Genomic DNA, 18544 nt, shown 5'->3' on the forward strand with positions numbered 1-18544 from the left:
CTGTTCCCTCTTTCCATCTCTCTCGACGTTTGAGAACGATTCCGCATGAAAATCGCAAGATCGGCAACCGTACCCGCCACGTCCTCGACAATCCTCTTTGATAGGAGTCGAGAGAAACGCTGCTGGATCGAGTTGAAACGAGGTTACGTAATTCAAGTTTTTTCATCGCGTTAACTCGCGTTTCGATAATGTACACCTGCGGACGGAGAAAGGATAGCACTCGCCGAAAATTCTCTCCCCGGTTGCTCCGATTTTCGCTCCCTACGTATCCCTCCTATATCTCCGAACGAAACTGCTGACGCGTGATAGAGGGTACGAGCGATACCGAATTCGCTAATGGAGATTCCGCGACGTTTCGACTCGGAGATCACCTTGAGACTGATTTTAGTCGTTAGTCTTCGTTGTTAGTTTTCTTAGAAATCACGTTACGTAGCTTTGTTTTCATTCGTACGAGCGCGTAAATAAGCACTCGCTTACGTTGTTTCGATCGATGAGAGAGAAGAGAGGACAAAAACGTTCGTGAGATTCGGCGCGCGCGCTACGTTGGCCGAAGCGATCGATCGATCGGTCGGTCGGTCGGTCGGTCCTCGTCGAAAATTCAAAGGATCTCGTGGCGGGAGAGATCGTTTCGATAAGGGTCGTTAGAGTTTTCGGTCGAAAACGACCTTTTTAAGCGGGACGCGGCTGCGTTACACGTAAGTTGGTCGAGTGCGGTTATCGACGCGCTCGATAGATAGATTTTACGATAGGACAGACGGATCGAGAGCGAAAACGATGAAGCTCGCTCGCGAATCCCTCGTTTCTCGAGGGAGATTTCGAAGGGCGATTTTCGAGCGCGTTCGTAGACGTCGTGCTCGATTCGAAGAAGGAGAAAAAAAGAAGGGAAAGGGAAAAACCGCAACAGAAAGTTGGAAATAGTCGCGAGAGAAGCTCCACCATATTTTCTTTTCCGAGAGAGGCGTTAATCCCAATTAAAAAAAACATCGCGCCTCGCGTCGACTTGATTAAGCCATGAGAAACGAGAAACGACGGATGACGCTCGGTGCTAATGAAAACGCATCTTTCGTCCACGTCGCGTGGGTTCGCGTCTGGCCGCAAAAAATACGACCGCATCGATCGCGTAGAAATGGAAATTAATTCTCCGAGAGAGTCAACGATCGATTCTTTTTTCTATCGACGCAACAACTATCGATAAGATATCGAGACGTTCTCGATTCCAATTCAATTTCTCGATATCGATAAGAAGGTATCGATCGCGTGACACCTGGCTAACAAGATTATCCGAGGATCGTTCGAAAGACAGGAGTCGGAAAGATTCGACGATTAAGATTCGATCGGAAGGTACTTGAAAATTTGTCTGACCTTTCGACGTTCGCGCTCGCGAGGAAAAGGGAATAAAAGGAAATGAAAGAAATAAAAGAAAAATAAGTTAAAAGTCGCAGGTAAGGATCTGGTCTCCGAAATCGTTGCTTCGACGCTCGCTCTTCGGACTTTGGAAAATTCGAGCTCGAAGCTCGTTAAAATCGATCGAAGGAGTCGAACTTTGTAAAACCGGTTTGGGGAGGTGCACCTTCGAAAACTTATCCTATTAGGAGTTTCCCCTTCAAAGAGGAGGGAAGGGCAAGAACACGTTCTCGCTGCGACTAGGAGAGAGTGCCGACCGACGACCAACTCTAGACACCGGCAATCTTAGAAGCTGAAAGTCGAATTTACAGCGAAATCAAATACTAATGCCATATAACGAGAACCGACTGACGAAAACACGAGTTCTCTCTCTCGATACATCGTACGTACAACAGGAGAATATCTTATCTGGAGATGTTCGCAAAAATCAAAATCGAACAACGAAAACAAGAATTTGTTGACCTACTGATCCGAACGATGGGCGATAGGTAGTAGCTTTCGCGAGGAGATAACGCTGGAAATGTTCGCGCTTCGACTATCGTTAAGCCACGTAACTCCGATATTAAAAATCGTGCCGATCCTTAATCTCGAACCAAACGATCGAACGACGAACCGAACGATAGCTACGAGACGTTATTTTTCTACATTTCTATGTATTTTATCGTCTAGACTTCGCGCGAAATCAATATTTGCGACAAGGTTCGAGGGTATTCGAGAGATTAAAGATTCGTCGTTGAAATACGAGAAAAAAAAAAAAAAAGATTTTGGTTGTTTTTGATCGCAGAAAAATCGCACTGGTGATCATCCTAACCAGGGCAGGATTGGATCTCGATCCAGTAGCATTGAAGAGGCTGAAGATCACCGTTCCAAAGTTGGGCCTGATACCGTGGTTCGTCGAGGCTGGAATGATCGCAGTTTTGACGAGATATCTCATAGGATTACCATGGATCTGGGGTTTACTACTCGGAAGTATAATAGCGGCCGTATCTCCAGCCGTCGTGGTACCTTGTCTCTTCAGATTACGCGAGAGGGGCTACGGCGTCGCGAAGGTAAATTTCTCCCTATCCCCGTCTTTTTACTGTCGTTACTACTACTGTCATCGATGCCATCGTAGGGTACTTCGAATCGAATAATTAAAGCATTAGTCCGTACCTCGGAACGAAAGTAATGCCGGGAATGCGTCGAAGGAAAATTCGCACGCGCGTGACGCGTGTAACCTCCGGTGTTGTATCTCGTAACGCCATAAAGTGGCTGGCTAGCCAGCTAGCTGGCAGCGGGTAGACAATTTTCAAGCGAACATACCGTTGCTCAGGGGAGAGAAAGCAAAGCAGCCATAATTAAATCCTTTTTTGTAACGTGTGCGCTTTGCGGCTACCCGCCTGTGTTCTTTCTCTCTATCCGCTTTACCGTTCAAACGTTTTTCAAACCGCAAACAAAGAATAAAGTACCGAGATTTAATCGGCCTTTGATAAAGAAGAACGTACAGCGTACCTATATTTTCCATTGTCAATGCGAAAAATGCATTCGAATGAATTTTAATACGGTCGATCCACGAATTCGCGTAGCTTTGAAGCAACGGTGTCTGGGTTTACGACTCGATGCGCGAAACGAGGAAAGGAAAGAAGAGGAGAAAAGAAAGAGTACAAGCAGAGATACGCTTTATTTCGTCTCGATGAAATGCGCGCCCTCCGTGTTCGAATATTTCCGCTATAACACAATAGAGTAAAATAGAATAGAATAGAATGGAATAGAATGGAGTGGAATGGAACGGAGAATGAAACTTTTTTGTCTCTTTCTTTTCTTCTTTTTTCTATTCATATCCAGACAGAATATGGTAAGCGATAGTGAGAAATATGAGAAGACGTATATATGCGAGCATAGAGCAGATAGATAATTAGGGAGTAAGTTTCTCCCTTAGAACTTTCATTTGCCTCCGGTGCACATGTGCCACAGGTTTTCCGCAAAGTTGCTCCATTACGTTGAGAGAAGTTTGAGTTTTCTCGAATACGCGGCAAGTAAAACGGACTGGACATACCCTGTCAAGCACAACACGCACAACGGCTCGTCTCGCACGAGACATTTTTCGTAATAATTTTATACGAATCTAATCCGCGATCAAGGTGTCCGTAACTCGTCGTTAATAATCCCCCGAGCGCTCCCAACCCTCGGTCGAACGATTTTAAAAGCTTTACGCTCCAACTCTTACGTTGTATCTACTTTTGCAAGATGGGGCGTTGGTACGAGAAAGAAATAAAAGGGCCGCTACATAAATTTCTAAGTTAAATCGACTTAACTCGGCCCGCCAAGTTCCCGTAGATCAACGTCCCGTCCACTTTGCCTTCTTTAAAACCTTTTACGGAATAACGCGTAGCTTTTTTTTACGATTTACCGTACCGCACGGTCCTCCTCGATCCTCTCGAAAGGCACAAACGTTTCGCGTTAAGCGGTACGAAGCGGATCGAAAGATTTTACGAGCTGCATCCGTGATAACGCCGACGCGCGCGGTAAATTTCTCGATTCTTCTCTTCGTCGGGTTCGTTTTTCCATCGAGAAAGAGAAGGCCGAATGGTTCTTTGATGCGTCTTCGATAGAACGAGGATGTATGATATTACGGAGCGTAATTACTCGTTAAGCCGTCTCGATGATACATTCTTACGGAAAATGACGAGTCGTTAGAAATTGGAGAGAGGGAGAGAAAATTACAATGACAAAGTCCGGTACTCGCTCGTGCCGCGCGATCGCTGTCGTCTACTTTACAACCCGACGCGCCAATGGGCATTGATTTTCAAAGCACGAACCACGAGAGTAGTCGCGGAACGCGTTTAATCGGACCGAGCGCGACGCGCGATCGGAACGCGTCCTCTAAACGGTACATGCTACGGGATAATCTCTCTCGTTTTTGCTTCTTTTTCGTCCATGGAATTCCATTAATAACGCGAGCAAGATCGACGACGATTCCGCTTACACGACGTCGACGAGCTACGACGGACGCGGAAGTGTCGTCGGTTCGGTGACATCGCGACACGTTTTGCAGTTTATACGATATAGAGAGGGAATAAAAGAAAGGCATTTTGTATAATTCAAGTTAGAAAATGGAGCGGAAGCTGTTCGCAGATTGATAGGTAGATCGACTATCCTTCCGGATGGGATATTCATGAGAAGAAACGATCCAAGGAGTTTTTGCTCGTTTGCAAATCTACGTTTGAGAATCAGAATTCGATCGCGTATCGAACGGAAACGAACGACGTCGTCCGTACGACGTTTCGCGTAGCGTTCCAACGTGTACTTTCTTCTGAGCGCTCGCACGTGTATTTACCTACGTAAGACGAGGAACAGGAGAAAGAGAGCGCGATTTTCGAGCCTAATCTCTCAACGAAACGAATTCCACGAGGTGGAATTCAATTTTTTAGCCGTCGCTAAAGAACGGTAGTACGCCTTTCATTTGGATGAAAAGCAAGCAACGAACGAAAGTACGTAGGCGTAGCTACGGATGGGCCGCTTTTGATGTTTTCGGAGTAGAAATATTTCCGATATAAATAATACCACCACGAAACCGCCAATCCTCCCATCGCATCGAGCCACAAAACGTTTGAAAGCACGGTCTAGCTCGTAGCACTACAAATAATAACGATATTCCAGGCGAGTGAAATTTTAGATTTACTCGTGTTTGCCGCGTCGCTGCTTAAACATTCATCAAAATACTCATACGATTTTCTCTATATTTCGTTATAACTCTAACCGCACGGAGAGCCGCTTTTATCGCGAAACCGCGAATAAAACCGCCCTATAAGCGTACCGATAAAAATGATGAGAGTTCGAAGAGAGAGAGAGAGAGAGAGAGGGGTAGAGAGAAAGAGAGAAAGAAGAAGAAAAGAAATTCAAAGATTTCATGCGTTCCTGCGAGAGACGTTTCGTCTAGTCGTTCAGAACGATCTCTTTCCTCGAAATTTATGCGTCCTCGCGTAAGAATCGCGATCAATATTTAACGCGTTTAAAGAGAGATTCGCGAACGAGTACAAACGTCTTACGGTCGCGTCCGATTATATTCGTCGAATACAATATCAAATTCTGTTGGAAGACGTAGTTTGTTTCGAAGAACTAATTAAAAGAGAATAAATATTAAGTAAAGGCGCATAGTCGAGAATGGCGTTCCATAAAACCGGCACGGAAAGTTGGAAAGAGCGGTCGGACAAACGCTAGTCACGAATCGTCGTCTCGGAAGAACGCATCAGGAAAATCGACGATCTCAAATCCCGAACGAGCTATCGTCGTCGTCGTCGTCGTCGCCGTCGACGTCGCCGTTGCCGTCGCCGGTGCTAGCCCGGAGGAGATTACAAGCGAATCCTCGAGCGTCGTTCCTCCTTTTCCTTCCTTCGTTCTTAACTCCCATCGACGAAAACCCGACGGATTCTTTTCGGTAGCGACACCGAACGCTGACAAAACTTTCCGCGATGATCTCCTCTCCAACTTTCGACTCCGTTCTTCCGAGACACCGACGATCGCAACGCGGACAAGAAATGAAATTACGCTCGATAATGAAGTTTACTCGATTTTCCAAGTTTATTCTTCGAGAGAGATATAGATGAACATATATATATATATATATATATATATATATATATATATATATATATACAGAGCGTTTCGCCCCAAGTCGAGCGTTGCTTTCGTTAGAGAAGGAAAAAAAATCGTATCCCAAAGATCTCGTTCTAACGAGATAATATTCGGAACTTTGGATCGGACAATTTCTTCCCTCGATATTCGGGTCAACGTCATCGACGAGAAGCAACGAAGAATGCTTGATACGATCGGGTTGGTTAAATTACCCTGTGGAAGAGAATGCGTCTTTCAGGCGCGCGCGTGCTTTATGACATATCTTCTTATCCATCGACAAAGTTTTAAACGCGTCCGACGATTTTTAAAAAGATGAAACTCGAAGATAAATTCGTCCAACGAGATCGTTCGACCTATTCTCTACTCGTAGACGATATTCACGACTAAAGTTGCTGTTTCTTTTTTTTTTTTTTCAGGGTATTCCGACGCTGATCATAGCTGTAGCCGGAATCGACGATGCTGCGTCGGTCGCAATATACGGCATCGTAAAGAGCGTCATGTTCTCTCACGACGCTCTTTGGTATCAGATTCTTCAAGGACCCATCGCTATAGTCGGTGGTCTCGGCTTCGGTATACTCTGGGGCTGTTTGGCGAAATACGTTCCGGAAAAGGGTGACGTGAGTATTCTCTTTCTTTCGGGTTTTCCCTTCTCCCAATAGCATTCTCATATTTAATGGAAAAGTTTAACGATATCCGTCTAAAGTAAACTAAGAACCAACGAAGGCAAATCGAATTTGGTCCAATTGCATCACGGAAAAATTATGTTTGCGAAATATTTAAGAGGTACGGAGATAAAGGAAATAAATGTTTGCGATAAATGTCAAAGAGTACTCGTCGACGTTTAAAAACTCCTCAACGAACAGAAAAAAAGAAGATCTTTTCAACGATCGTTAGATAAATGAAGAAGTCAACGCTATCGAGATAACGCCGTTGTTATTAACGCGTTGATCGTGTAATTTTCTTAGAAACTAATTGACGGAAAAAATGTGAAATCGTGAAAAAAATTTCACGAGTTTTTTCTAGATAAGGAATTGGAGTAGCGTTCGTTTCGAGGGAATCGTCCTTCGACGTAAGCGAACGCAACGCATCGATTCGAAAATTCGTCGATCGCGTAAAGAGGCTCGTTCGCGAGGACATGAACGGGGACGGGGACGGTCAGCCGTTCTCTCTCTCTCTCTCTCTCTCTTGAGAGCGTCGTCCGTCACTCGAATAATAGGTCTTAATGCCCTCGACGCGGCGCGACGTTTGTTCGACGAACCGTGTGATTCCCGTCGTTACTGATTTATCGACGCCCTCGAGCGGTCTCGCGGCGAATACGAGAGAGCGCGAGAGCGCGCGATTAAGGACGCAGCCTCGTTAGCGCGGCTTGCCAACTGGAATATCTACGAGACGACGATTCGTTTTCTTCTTCTCCGTCTTATTACCGTCGCTACTACTATCGTTCCGATCGTTACGGATATGTTTCTCGCGCGTCTGCCTACTTAATATCTTCAGGCGTATCTCTACTCGAATTCCCTTTTGTCTTACTCTCTCTCTCTCTCATTTCTCTTTGTTAAGAGGAGAGGATCGAGGAAACGCGCGAGAAATCGATCGATCGATCCGAGCAACGAATCGTAGCTTCTACCGACATTAGCAGGGAATAATCGCGTCCTTCGATAAGCGAAACGTCGATATAAGCTTAGCGCTTACGAGTTCGTGGCTTTATATCAGCTTTCGGGCCCTCTTCTCGAAAGACGAACCGACTATAAAATCCTCGAACAAAGTATCATCGAGATCGAGACGCTGTACCACCCGCTAACGACCGATCCCACCTGTTGGTCGACGTCAGACGTACGTACGTACGTACGTCGTATTAACTACGTACTCCTACGGCGAAAAAATGAGATTCGACCATCCAACGAATACGCGAGTACACGAAGATGAGGGTCGACGCGTCGTTGTGCGACAGCAAAAGAATCTTGTTGCTGTCGTCTACGTTTTCCAAGCTTCTTATATCGATTTTAAAAATTAATTCTTCCCACGTCGCGCGGTCACGTTGTACGAGACATCTTCGGCAAGAGTTATACACTTCCAAAGGGAGTATCGCAATCTCGTGTAAACTACCGAAGCAAACGGTTGCTTCCGTCTCCTTCTCTTTTCTTCTTTTCCTTCTCGAAAGTAAAGAGAAAACGGACAAGTTTGGAGACGCGCATTATCCCGCTAGGAAGATCGATCGTCCTCGATCGAGTTGGAAGTAAGAGGAAGATCTCTCTCTTTCTCCGTCCCCCGCTTGGAAGTCTTCTTCCCTACTTTCGTCTCCCTCCCATCGATCGAGAAAAGCCAAAGAGCACTCTGCTCGTGAGATACGATAAAGTGCATTAATGACGGACCGAGAGGGTCCTTTCTTTCGATTTACCGAGTTATGCTTTTCGTGCGACTCTTGCTGTTCCTCCGTTTCTACGATCAGGTTACGGAAAAACGTAGGAAAAAAAGTATCGTCGCTCGCGCGACGACATTGCACGCGGCCGTTGATCAATGCTCGCGAAGAAGCAAATTCCAATTCGGAACAATTTTTTTCCCAAAGTCGATTTCTCGACTTTAAAGTTCTTTTAATTATTCGATCGTTGCTTTTTTTTCACCTTGAGACATCCTCCTTCCGGCGAAGAATTTATCATTCGCGTTCTTTCTTCGTGATCTATAGGCGACTCGGTTTTGTATCGATCGAGTTGCAAACATCGACCGATTCGAAAATGTAGTTTCTGGCGAAACGAATTCTCGGTCGTTCGAGAAAGAAAGAAAACGTACGAGCGAACGAATTATAGAGTTTCGAATCGTTGAGTTTCTCCTCGTAGTTTTCCGTAGTCGAACGCGGGGGAAATAAATCGTCGTCATGGCGAAAATGGAAATCGATTTGCCGAGAAACTGATTGGAATTTGCTTCGTACGAAAGTATCGCCTTCGACGTCGTGTCCCGATAGAATCGATATTTTCGTTTTACAAAGAAAATCTCTCGATCGAGAAAACGTCGCTTTTTCGGTAAATAAAGCGTCGAATTGGTCTTATAGAGCGAGTTACTTTGATTTCATTGACATAAGCGATACTCGCGAGATGCGAGAAAGGATGAAAGACGAGGCACATTTTCGAGGTCGTTGCGTTCGCGCGAGACGACGACTAAAGTAGCACGGCGTGCGATTAAAAACTTTAAGGTTAAAAAAGCGAAAAGGAGAACACGGAGAATAAACCGGGCGATTTTGAAAACGGAACGAGCTTTTACTTTGTAGGAGAGGAGAGAGAGGGCTTGTAGGTCGAGTTGCCAAGGGATATTCAACCAATTGCGTTCCTCGAGTACGCTTCCCGCATACACGTGCACGCGCGCACACACACACACACACACAGTGGATTCAAGTTTATACAAATTTCGCCTTTAACCAAACCGATAAACTAACGACGAGAATGGCCGATTTCGTACGGATTCTCAACGATCTCGCAAAACGGTACGCAAATTCTACTCGCGCGAGAAGCTTTCGAGGGCGAGCCTGGATCCAGTCGCGTGGTACGATATAAAGGGTGAATCGTGTCTATAGTTTTTATCCAAAACGTCCCACTTGTTACGAAATATAGAGAGAAGGACTTTGAAAAAGAGTCGTGCATGCATAGCGATTACATAAATTATAACTTATATCGTACATCGTGGCGGGTTCTCGAGAGTTCTCCTTATCTTTAACGACCGGAACACCTTGGGTAATTCGGGTATGAGCGTTGAGCGAGCCACCCGGTATACGTGTACGCTGTCTATAATATATACCATACACGTTTGCGTCCGTGCACGTGCACGGACGCAAACGTACGAGTCGAAAGAGAAAATACGCAAAGCAGGGCAGTGGGTCGAACGAGATACATAGGGTCGTCCACCCCTCTGGCCTGTCCTCCTCCTATATGCACCCTCGCAGCTGCTTACAAATCTGGATCTCTTGCACGGAATCGGATAAATCCACTTTCGTCGGATAAATCTACTTCGGTTGCTCCCCAGAAGCGGGAGGAGCGAAGGGAAGGTGACGGTGCCGGTGAGTTTATATTCTTGAAATCTAAATATACTGCGGGCTCACCGTAAATCGCATAACGATTTATTCGGCTTAACATACGATTTAATCTATGCGCGCGCCATCGAATTTACGATATGAATTTCGCGTTGGAGGTTAGCCATAGATACGTTTACCCGGCTATATCGTTTCGCTAACGAAATATCCGTTTATTCCGAGTATGATTTATTTTTTACCGATAGCTAATTCGTGGCCCATTCGGATAACAACGAAACGCGAGGAAGGGCACGAATGAGCGAGGAAACGAAAAGATGCGAACAAAAATAGAAAAAAAGAGAAAAGCAGGATAGTGGGTCGATCGAGGAGAGAGAGAGAGAGGTTGCTCCTATAGAGTAGATATACAGTACCTACACAGTTACTCGTCCCAGTGCATCCTCGCGAGCCAGGATTCTTCTTTGCACGAATCCCAGATGCAATAGCGACGCGCTATGTGCAAAGTGCATCGGCCCGCGAAATGCGCGTTTCTACGAGAACAAGAACGCCTATCTCGGCTTCTACGATATAAGATTTCACTCGCCAAAACGAACGTTTTAACGCGCTTGTTTGCCATAGCAAAAAAAAAGGAGAAGAAACGCAATTTCCAGAGACCGATTGTTCAAATTCTTCTTCTCTTCTCCATCGGTCTTCCTCTGACGTATACACAGAGAGACACAGGCATCAAGGGGTATTTGGTATTCTTCGAAATTATATTGCGAGCTAACGAAAGACGCCGTTCGAGATACAATTTTAATATTCTACTCGCAGTTGAGATCAATTTTCCTTGATTTCTTTGAAAGAGCTTTCATTAACGCGGTAAAGAACGATATTAAATACAACGATACTATAAAAACGAAATATCGCTCTCCTATGTACGATGTGATACGCTTGACGTTGAGAGATCGCAATTACCATAAAATAATGCGCTAATAAAATCGAGAACAAATAAAGCGGCTTACCTGAGAAAAGTTTCGATTCCAACTCGTAGCACCGCCGAATAGATACTGACGGCACAAAGTCGAGTCGCGTTACGAGAAAGGAATATTATTATTTATCAGCGGCCCTCCCTTCGATGACGCACTTGTGTGCGTGTTCGAACGCGTAAGCTAGCATAACGTAGAGGGGGGAAAAAAAACGAAAACAAAACGAAACGAAACGAAAGAAAACAAGAACGGGACGTGACTCGTCGTTGTGTACAAACGAATATGCCCGTAAGAGGAATTTTATAACGTTGACTTTTTTTTCTTTTCGAAACAAAAACTGGATAAGCTCGATATTTCGTTCGAATTAATTTGCGTAAAATTTTACGTAAAAATTCGAATCGTTGTTTTTAATAGTATCGAAGGGGTCATCTTGTATCGCTGTCGCCTTTGTACGAATTTGACTGCTACCAGTTGGTATATATGGAATAAATGCTCGATTTTTATTACGTTCAACTCAAAAAGGTTTTCGAGAGCCTATCGAATTCAGTGTTTCCGTAAATTCCGAATGCGGTGGACGCGACCCGGATCGTTTATCAACCATCCACTGTCTCGCGTCGAGCAGGTGTGCACACCACGAATGCGAGAGAAAGAGTAAAGGGGGGAAACGGAGGGAGACGAAGAGAGAAAGAGAGAGAACAGGCGAAATTTTATGTACGTGGCATAGTGGGAAGAAAAAAATGTGACGAATGGCTATCAATGCGAGTGTTTACATGCAATTCGATCGGTCGACCGCCCGTTAGTTAGACGGCAACGTTTTTACCATAGATATGTTTATTTATTTTCAATCTCCTTCTTTTTCTCTTTTCTTCTCGATGCGTCCCATTCATTCCAAATCGACGAACCTTTTCAATATTTGCCGTACATTAAAACGCTCGATGAAACGATCAATGGCGTATGTAAAAATAAGTTGTATCCATCGTACGTCCTGTCAAACGTGCACGCCTGGGTACGTACGGGAGAATGCACGATATAGCATAATGTTTAGCCAATTTCCATATTAATGTAAATACGCTATACGTCACGAATGGTATTATCTCTCGACATCCGGACGAACGAATATCGATCGCGCCGATACGTACGCGCGTATCCGCGTATTTACGGACTCGCTAAGTGTCCGAATATTTCTGCGACTCGTTTTCTCCGAGCTCCGCGCACGCGACTTTTAAATACTTCCAAAGGAACGTCTAGTATCGGACGTTATAAAAGGGAGAACTCCGAAAATTAGGTTTCTCTTCTCATAGATCTTTTCAAACGAGAGGCAAAGGACGGAGAATGCGAATTTGGTTTCTTTCCCGGGTAAACGAGACGAAAAATAGCGTAAAGAAAAGTGTCGTTCCACTCTCATGAATTGCAAATTACAAAAATGAGATCGAGAGAGGGAGAGGGAGGGAGGGAGAAAGAGAGGATGGCTCGTAAAGAAGCGAGAGACGAATTACGTCGATAGCCATCCAACAATCCGTCGTGCTTTCATAAGAGCGGAGCTAACTGCGAATGCAGCAACGCCGGTCTATGAAGCAGTTCATTTTGCGAGAGTTGCAGCCTGCTACGATAATGAAGAAGCCAACGAAGAATATATTTGCTCTACGATGCTCGAACCGAACTCTTCTCTCTCGCTCTGTGCTCGGATGTTACGTGAAAAAGCAAACATTTACATATTTACTTTTTCGCGTGACATCTGGCCGTAATAATCCGTGGCGCGTTACGGAAACGCGATCGTTACGACGACACGTTGAATAAAGTCATCCGAGAAAAAGCGACTATCGACTATATTTTAATCTCCGATAAATCTCCAAAGAGGGATGCTCGAAGTCGCGCGCTGCTGAAAAAACGTAAAAGATCGTGTTCAGGGTCGAAGGAGAGGGGAGCCTCGACGAGGAGCGTCGACTTTAGGAAAAATCTAAATCATTGCGATTCGCGGGCGACCTCGTCTTTGAAAAGCTCCGAGAAGAGATCGAATCCCGAGTAAAGCCAGGGAACAAGAGTTACGAATCGAGTTGGAAAGTCGGGGCAACACCTGCTTAAAGGACGAATCTTTTCTTTTTTATTTCTTATTGCGATCACGTCGCGCGTACATAGACGAAACGTAGACGCGGTAGACGGAGAAGAAAAGGATGGACGAAAGTAAGTACACGAAGACACGTACGACGAACGTAGGACGTTCATCCGTTTTCGAAATATCGATTGCAAGGAATTTGAAATTCAATTCCTGCTTCGAAAGTTGCAAAGTTTCGTCGTCGCGGCGATGGCAAAGGCGCCGACGACGCTTATCGATTTGGGCGAATTAAATGTTTGTGTACGGATTCGGTCGGAACTTGGTTGCCGCATTGGCACCTGCATTGCCTCCCTAACGTCCCCGCACACAACAAATCTCCTGCTCCTTTTCCTTTCCTCTCTCTCTCTCTCTCTCTCTCTCTCTGTTCTCTCGCGTACACTAGACTTTGCCAGTTTCAATTACCTTTCTACGACTTTACGAATTACAACGCAAGATACTTAGCCGCGCAACGAGCGTTGTTACCTACATTCGTTACGGGGCTACCAAGAGACCGTCTGGAATTTCTCACGATTATGCCAATTATCGTACGCTCCGCCCTATATTGCTATCCTCTAAATCCTAGCCAAGAGTTTGGAATTCTTTCTCTCTTTAACTCGCGACGATTTTTAATCGTTCGCCGAGGACGACTCGGAGAAATAGTCGAAATACCGCGTGTTTGACTTCCCTCGAAAATACGAGGATTATACGCAGGCTTTGTGTTCCGCTACCCTTTAATACCACCTGTTTCGAGTTTATTGAAGGACGCTCTTAGAAAGTTTCGTTGGACGGGGAACGAGGACAAGTGGCTTATGTTGAAAGTTTGCGGGCGGAATTGTTTGCAAATTTACTGTCGTATTATTTTATGATAATATTGCTTTTAGGAGAAACCCTTGGAGAAAAGTAAAACGTTAATTTTTATCCGAGGACGCGACTTTGGGAAACTGACCTATCCCGGAAACTTGGCCGAACGAGATTTAAAATTTGCGCGAGTGCTTCAAAGTCTACGATTTTCAAGATAACGCTAAATACTCGCTAACGCGGTGAATTCGAGATGGTAGCTCGTTTGGTTTTCTGGAAAAGACCGTCCGAGATAAATCCTCCATGCGGAAAGCTAATGTGGTTAACCTTTTATGAAAAAATACGAATAACAAAGAGACAAAAGGAAGAGAACGATGATATACGCGGTAGCACGGTGGTACAACACTTTGGCGCATCCAGAGCGCACATCCTATAACGATTTTCTTTCGTGTTTCCACTTTGCGTTTTTCCAGCCACGAGTTTTTTGTGACGACAATAAAACGTCGATTGGTACGTTCGTTGGTACGATGGAAAATTGGATACCTAGTGGGAATACATGTATCTCTTTCTCTCTCTTCCCCCTTCCGAGACCAAAGAAATATCGTATTCGCGAATTCCGTGATACATGCGAAATTGAATCCTCCTGGAATCGGCAAGAAGACACTTCCGTTTCGAGAGATAAGAAAAACAAACATTCAAGAGTATTACAGAGGGATTTCGAGGTTTCTTCGAATCAAAGCGAAAGTTACGACCCGCGTTGAAAACCGAGAGCTTTCTCGAATGACAACGAGCGAACGTTCTTCGTCCTATCCGATGAAAGATCGCGTCTCCGACACCTCTATTTATCATAAAGCAAAGAGCTCGTCTCCTAGCTAATAAAAAAGTATATCTTAAATCATATTCCTCTCGGCAGCGTCTCCTACGATACGTATCGAATGTACGTACGTATACGAGACGTCTTTGTACCTTGGCCGCTCATGTTTCATGCATATCGCAAATATTTTCGATAGCCATGAGACATAAATTATCCATTCTCGAGAAGCAAAGCCCTTCCTTTACGAAACTGGAGGATTAATGTCGTTATCTTCGTAGTCGAGGAGTAAATAAGATACGCTCGATCGACGGCTCGATTCGAAGCGACGTCGCCGAATCGAAAAAGTTCACGGGATATTTAACGCGAGTGAAGCACTCTTTTTAACGGAGAACTTGGTCTCGTTCCTTAAAAAGGAACTCGAGCTGGTTACAGGCCCTTTGTGCGATGGCACAAACGGGAAAACGTTTCTTTTTTTCTCTCCTCCTTTCCTTTCCCGGAAGTCTATCGGTCTCTCGCACACGTACGCATTTGCGTGAACGCCTACCCCGTGTTGGTGTTCGCGTTCGTGTTGGAAATGATCGATAAAGCGAGGGAGAGAGAGGGAAACGAACGGCGAAGAAGACGGTTGTCGCGGAAACGCAATATTCCTCGACTTACGGCAATATCCCGACGCATTCACGAGAGTCTAGCGGGATACCGCGTACTTCTTTCATCGATGGAATCTTTAGTTTCTCTCGCGCTCGCTCGCTCTCCGCGCCGCCAAAATTTCATAACACCGAGCGCGAGTTGAATGCACGAGGCGAAAAATAACTCCGACGAGAATTTCTTTCTCCGTACCTTTTTTTATTTTCTCTTCTCTTTTTCGAATTCTTCGAGGGAAAAAAAGTGTCAGCGGGTACACGTAAATCCGACTCCATTATACTACGATGGTATACGACCATTCTAAACGCAGTTTTACAAATATTTCCGCACTGTACCTCTCGAGTAATCTTGTTCATTTAAATGTTAAGTCTACCGAAAAGTTCTCTGCCTGCTTAGCGTACAATTATTTTTAAATACCTAAAGAAAAATGTTTCACATAAAACGGACAGAACTGTACGCTGGAATTTATACTTTTGTCTGTAAAAACGGTACGTACGGATATACCCGATTTCTCGCGCGGGTCGTGTTTCTCGAAAAAGATGGATTACATCGATTCGATACTTTGCCCGTACGGAGCACGACACGTTTCCGACGACTCGCTCGTTAAAGAAAACTGGACTTGGCGTAAAGGGAGCCCGAGTCGCCGGAACGATCGCCCACGGAAATGAGGTAGGATTTCAAACGGCTGGGGAGGCGAAGAAACGAGATAGAGAGAGAGAGAGAGAGAGAGAAAAGAGGATATCGATTCGTCAAAGGTCAAGGTAAATATGTAATCGAACGAAATTAAAGAGTCGACGAAATCGAAAGATGAAGCCTCGAGAGAGAGAGTCTCGATCGTGTTCTCGCGCGTCTTTGACGATCGTTTTACCGAGACGAAATCTTTGATGTAATAAAAAGGAACTAAAGATCGGTCCGATTCCTTTGAGAAAGCGCAACCTTTAAAATCCTTCCCTTTGTTTCTTGTCGAGAGAGAGGAGATCGAACGAGAGAGCTCGGTTAAAACGAGCTCTAGAATTCAAAGTTACCGAGATCGTATTCTTTCGGTACTCTTTCGGAACGAAGTACTACGGTCGAACATATATATATAGAGGGGAACGTATGAAAGTGTAACGGTAAAGGGAAGAAGAAAGACAGCGAGCAAGATCGAGCAAGGAAGAATGAAATAGCTAAGAAACGCGGTGGTTATACAAAGAGACAGGAAAGAAAATTTCTCTTCATTCATATTTCACGGTAGGCTAGGACGGTGGAACAGTGTTTGCTCGTCTCTCCCTCTGCACACACGTGCTTCAAAGTTTCTCGAGCTCGTCATCGATCCGCAGCTTCCCGTACGTGCGGACCGTATATGCAAAGCCAGTACCCAGCCCTCGCTACCTCTCGTCAACTTCATCCCCTGGCCACCGCCTCCTCCTTCCTTCCCTTTTCGACGTTATACATCGTATACGTGCGCCGCTCGCTATCCATTTCCTCCTGTGCGACAACGAGCTCGTGAGAAGCGACGCCCTGTAAGTACCTATTAACGGCGTCCATCGTCCGCCGCGATACGTCGATGCGGTTTGTTCTACTACGGTTGTCGTTATTACGTGCCAAGCAGGAGAACGTTGACTTTCGGATAGCCCGACCATCTTTCATTAATCTTTCCTACCGTCTAAACGTATTAACCGACCTTTCATACTAATCGATTCTTCGTTTTCGCTCGTTGCAGCCCTTCATGGTGCCCCTAAGGGTATTGATGCTATTAGGAGGTGGAATGGTCGCGGTCTTTGGAAGCGAAGCGATCGAGCTCGGAGGTGCTGGACCTCTTGCCGTAGTTGCCGCAGCCTTCGTCAGCTGTTACTTTTGGCAAAAGGACGGTTGGGAGGTGGACGACGTAAGTATCGCAGGTCTTACGATTGTAACGACGTTCCTCTCTGGGAACGGAAGGGGAGAGGTAACACCGTTGAAGAGGAAACACTCGAATCGAGAGAGATCGACTACTGCGTGGCTCGCAGTCCATCTCATATTCCGTTCGCATAACGCGTACGAGCCTAACGATTTGACCGAATGGAAAAAGGTTCGACGGATGGCACGGCTCTAAAACTATGAAAACTAAAAAATAGCTAAAACGCTGGACCGAGCGGAAGCCGCGCACCCGTAACTGCCATGCCTTTTTTTCTCCTAATCGACGCCAAGTGGAATGGTAAACGATCATTTTTCTGCTTCGTTACGAAATGAAATATCGCGCGCTGCAACGAAACGCGCGCTTTTCATTTCCGTTCATTACCACATAAAATGCTCGATAAATTATTCTCTTTCCTCTTCTTTCCACTATTATCAAGAAGGATGGGAGCACGACCCTATTCGCTGCATTCATGTATGTATATTCTGGTATAGTTCGTTATCCCCGGTCCTCCTTTAACGACGCGCGTTTCACATTTTTTCTCCGCGTTCGTGGAAAATTAATTTACGTGTCCTTTCGCATCGATCGGTGTTCCGTCGCTTATTCGCCGTACGGAATACGAATTTTATCGAATCGAAATTTAGCTTTGTGCGTTCGATTCTAATTCGACTTTGGCCGCAACGAAGCTGATTAGACGATCCGACTGGTTATCCCCTTTAATTCGCCACGAAAACGTCTTTCGAAAGCGGAGATTAGTTTTCCGATTGTTTTATTTCTTTCGATATTCGAAGAATCGCGTGTCTTACGACTCTAGTTATGTTCGCACGTATTCGTACGTACGTACGGGCGACGCGATTGCGAGCACGCACGGTGTTTCCTATTAATAAATGTGTAAATATCCTTCTTCTTGCGAGCCGCGAGTCGTAATCCGTATCGATAAATACTCCAAAGACAAGGAAGCCGAGTAAAAGGCCGTATCGTGCTTCCTTTCGTATTCGCGTCCCTGACGAAAAGAAATAAGAACGATCGGCAGAACTTCGCCTACTTAGGTGCGACATCCAAGTCGAGCCCGTTCGACCACGTTATATATTCCATCGCTACAACGGCCAGATATTAGCTTCTAGTTCGTGCCTGCTTCATTAATTATCCTCGTGGAAACGTCTTTCCTCTCCAACGCGAAAAGCACGTTTTAACGAGGAACTTTTAGTTGGTCGGATACTTTGAGCGTTAAATGAGCTTATCGATAAACGATTGGACGTTGGTTCGCCGCGTCAAAGAAGAACATTTTGCTAAACTCGTCGAAGAAGGAAAAGTTGCAGTCGGCCAG

The 18544-nt window shown here is 45.2% G+C and overlaps 1 protein-coding gene and 1 long non-coding RNA gene across 3 annotated transcripts in view; one reads left to right on the forward strand and one right to left on the reverse strand.

Annotated features, from left to right (window-relative positions):
- LOC127070328 (uncharacterized) overlaps positions 1–18544 on the reverse strand; it is a 55752-nt gene that overhangs the window by 29047 nt on the left and 8161 nt on the right. Inside the window, exon 1 of one of the 2 annotated variants that reach the window (XR_007784465.1) lies at positions 11032–17050. The exons of the other annotated variant lie outside the window; for it this stretch is intronic. This is a non-coding gene — a long non-coding RNA (uncharacterized LOC127070328). Of the gene's footprint in view, positions 1–11031; positions 17051–18544 lie in introns of those variants that run through there. 2 annotated transcript variants of the gene reach the window in all.
- LOC127070303 (sodium/hydrogen exchanger 9B2) overlaps positions 1–18544 on the forward strand; it is a 36303-nt gene that overhangs the window by 7985 nt on the left and 9774 nt on the right. The window contains exons 3-5 of the mRNA XM_051008057.1: positions 2189–2453; positions 6435–6635; positions 17044–17208. Of these exons, the coding sequence (XP_050864014.1) occupies positions 2189–2453; positions 6435–6635; positions 17044–17208 (631 nt within the window). The remainder of the gene's footprint in view (positions 1–2188; positions 2454–6434; positions 6636–17043; positions 17209–18544) is intronic.

The sequence above is a fragment of the Vespula vulgaris genome, chromosome 18, assembly GCF_905475345.1.
Source record: "Vespula vulgaris chromosome 18, iyVesVulg1.1, whole genome shotgun sequence".
In the NCBI taxonomy this organism is placed as follows: Eukaryota; Metazoa; Arthropoda; class Insecta; order Hymenoptera; family Vespidae; genus Vespula; species Vespula vulgaris.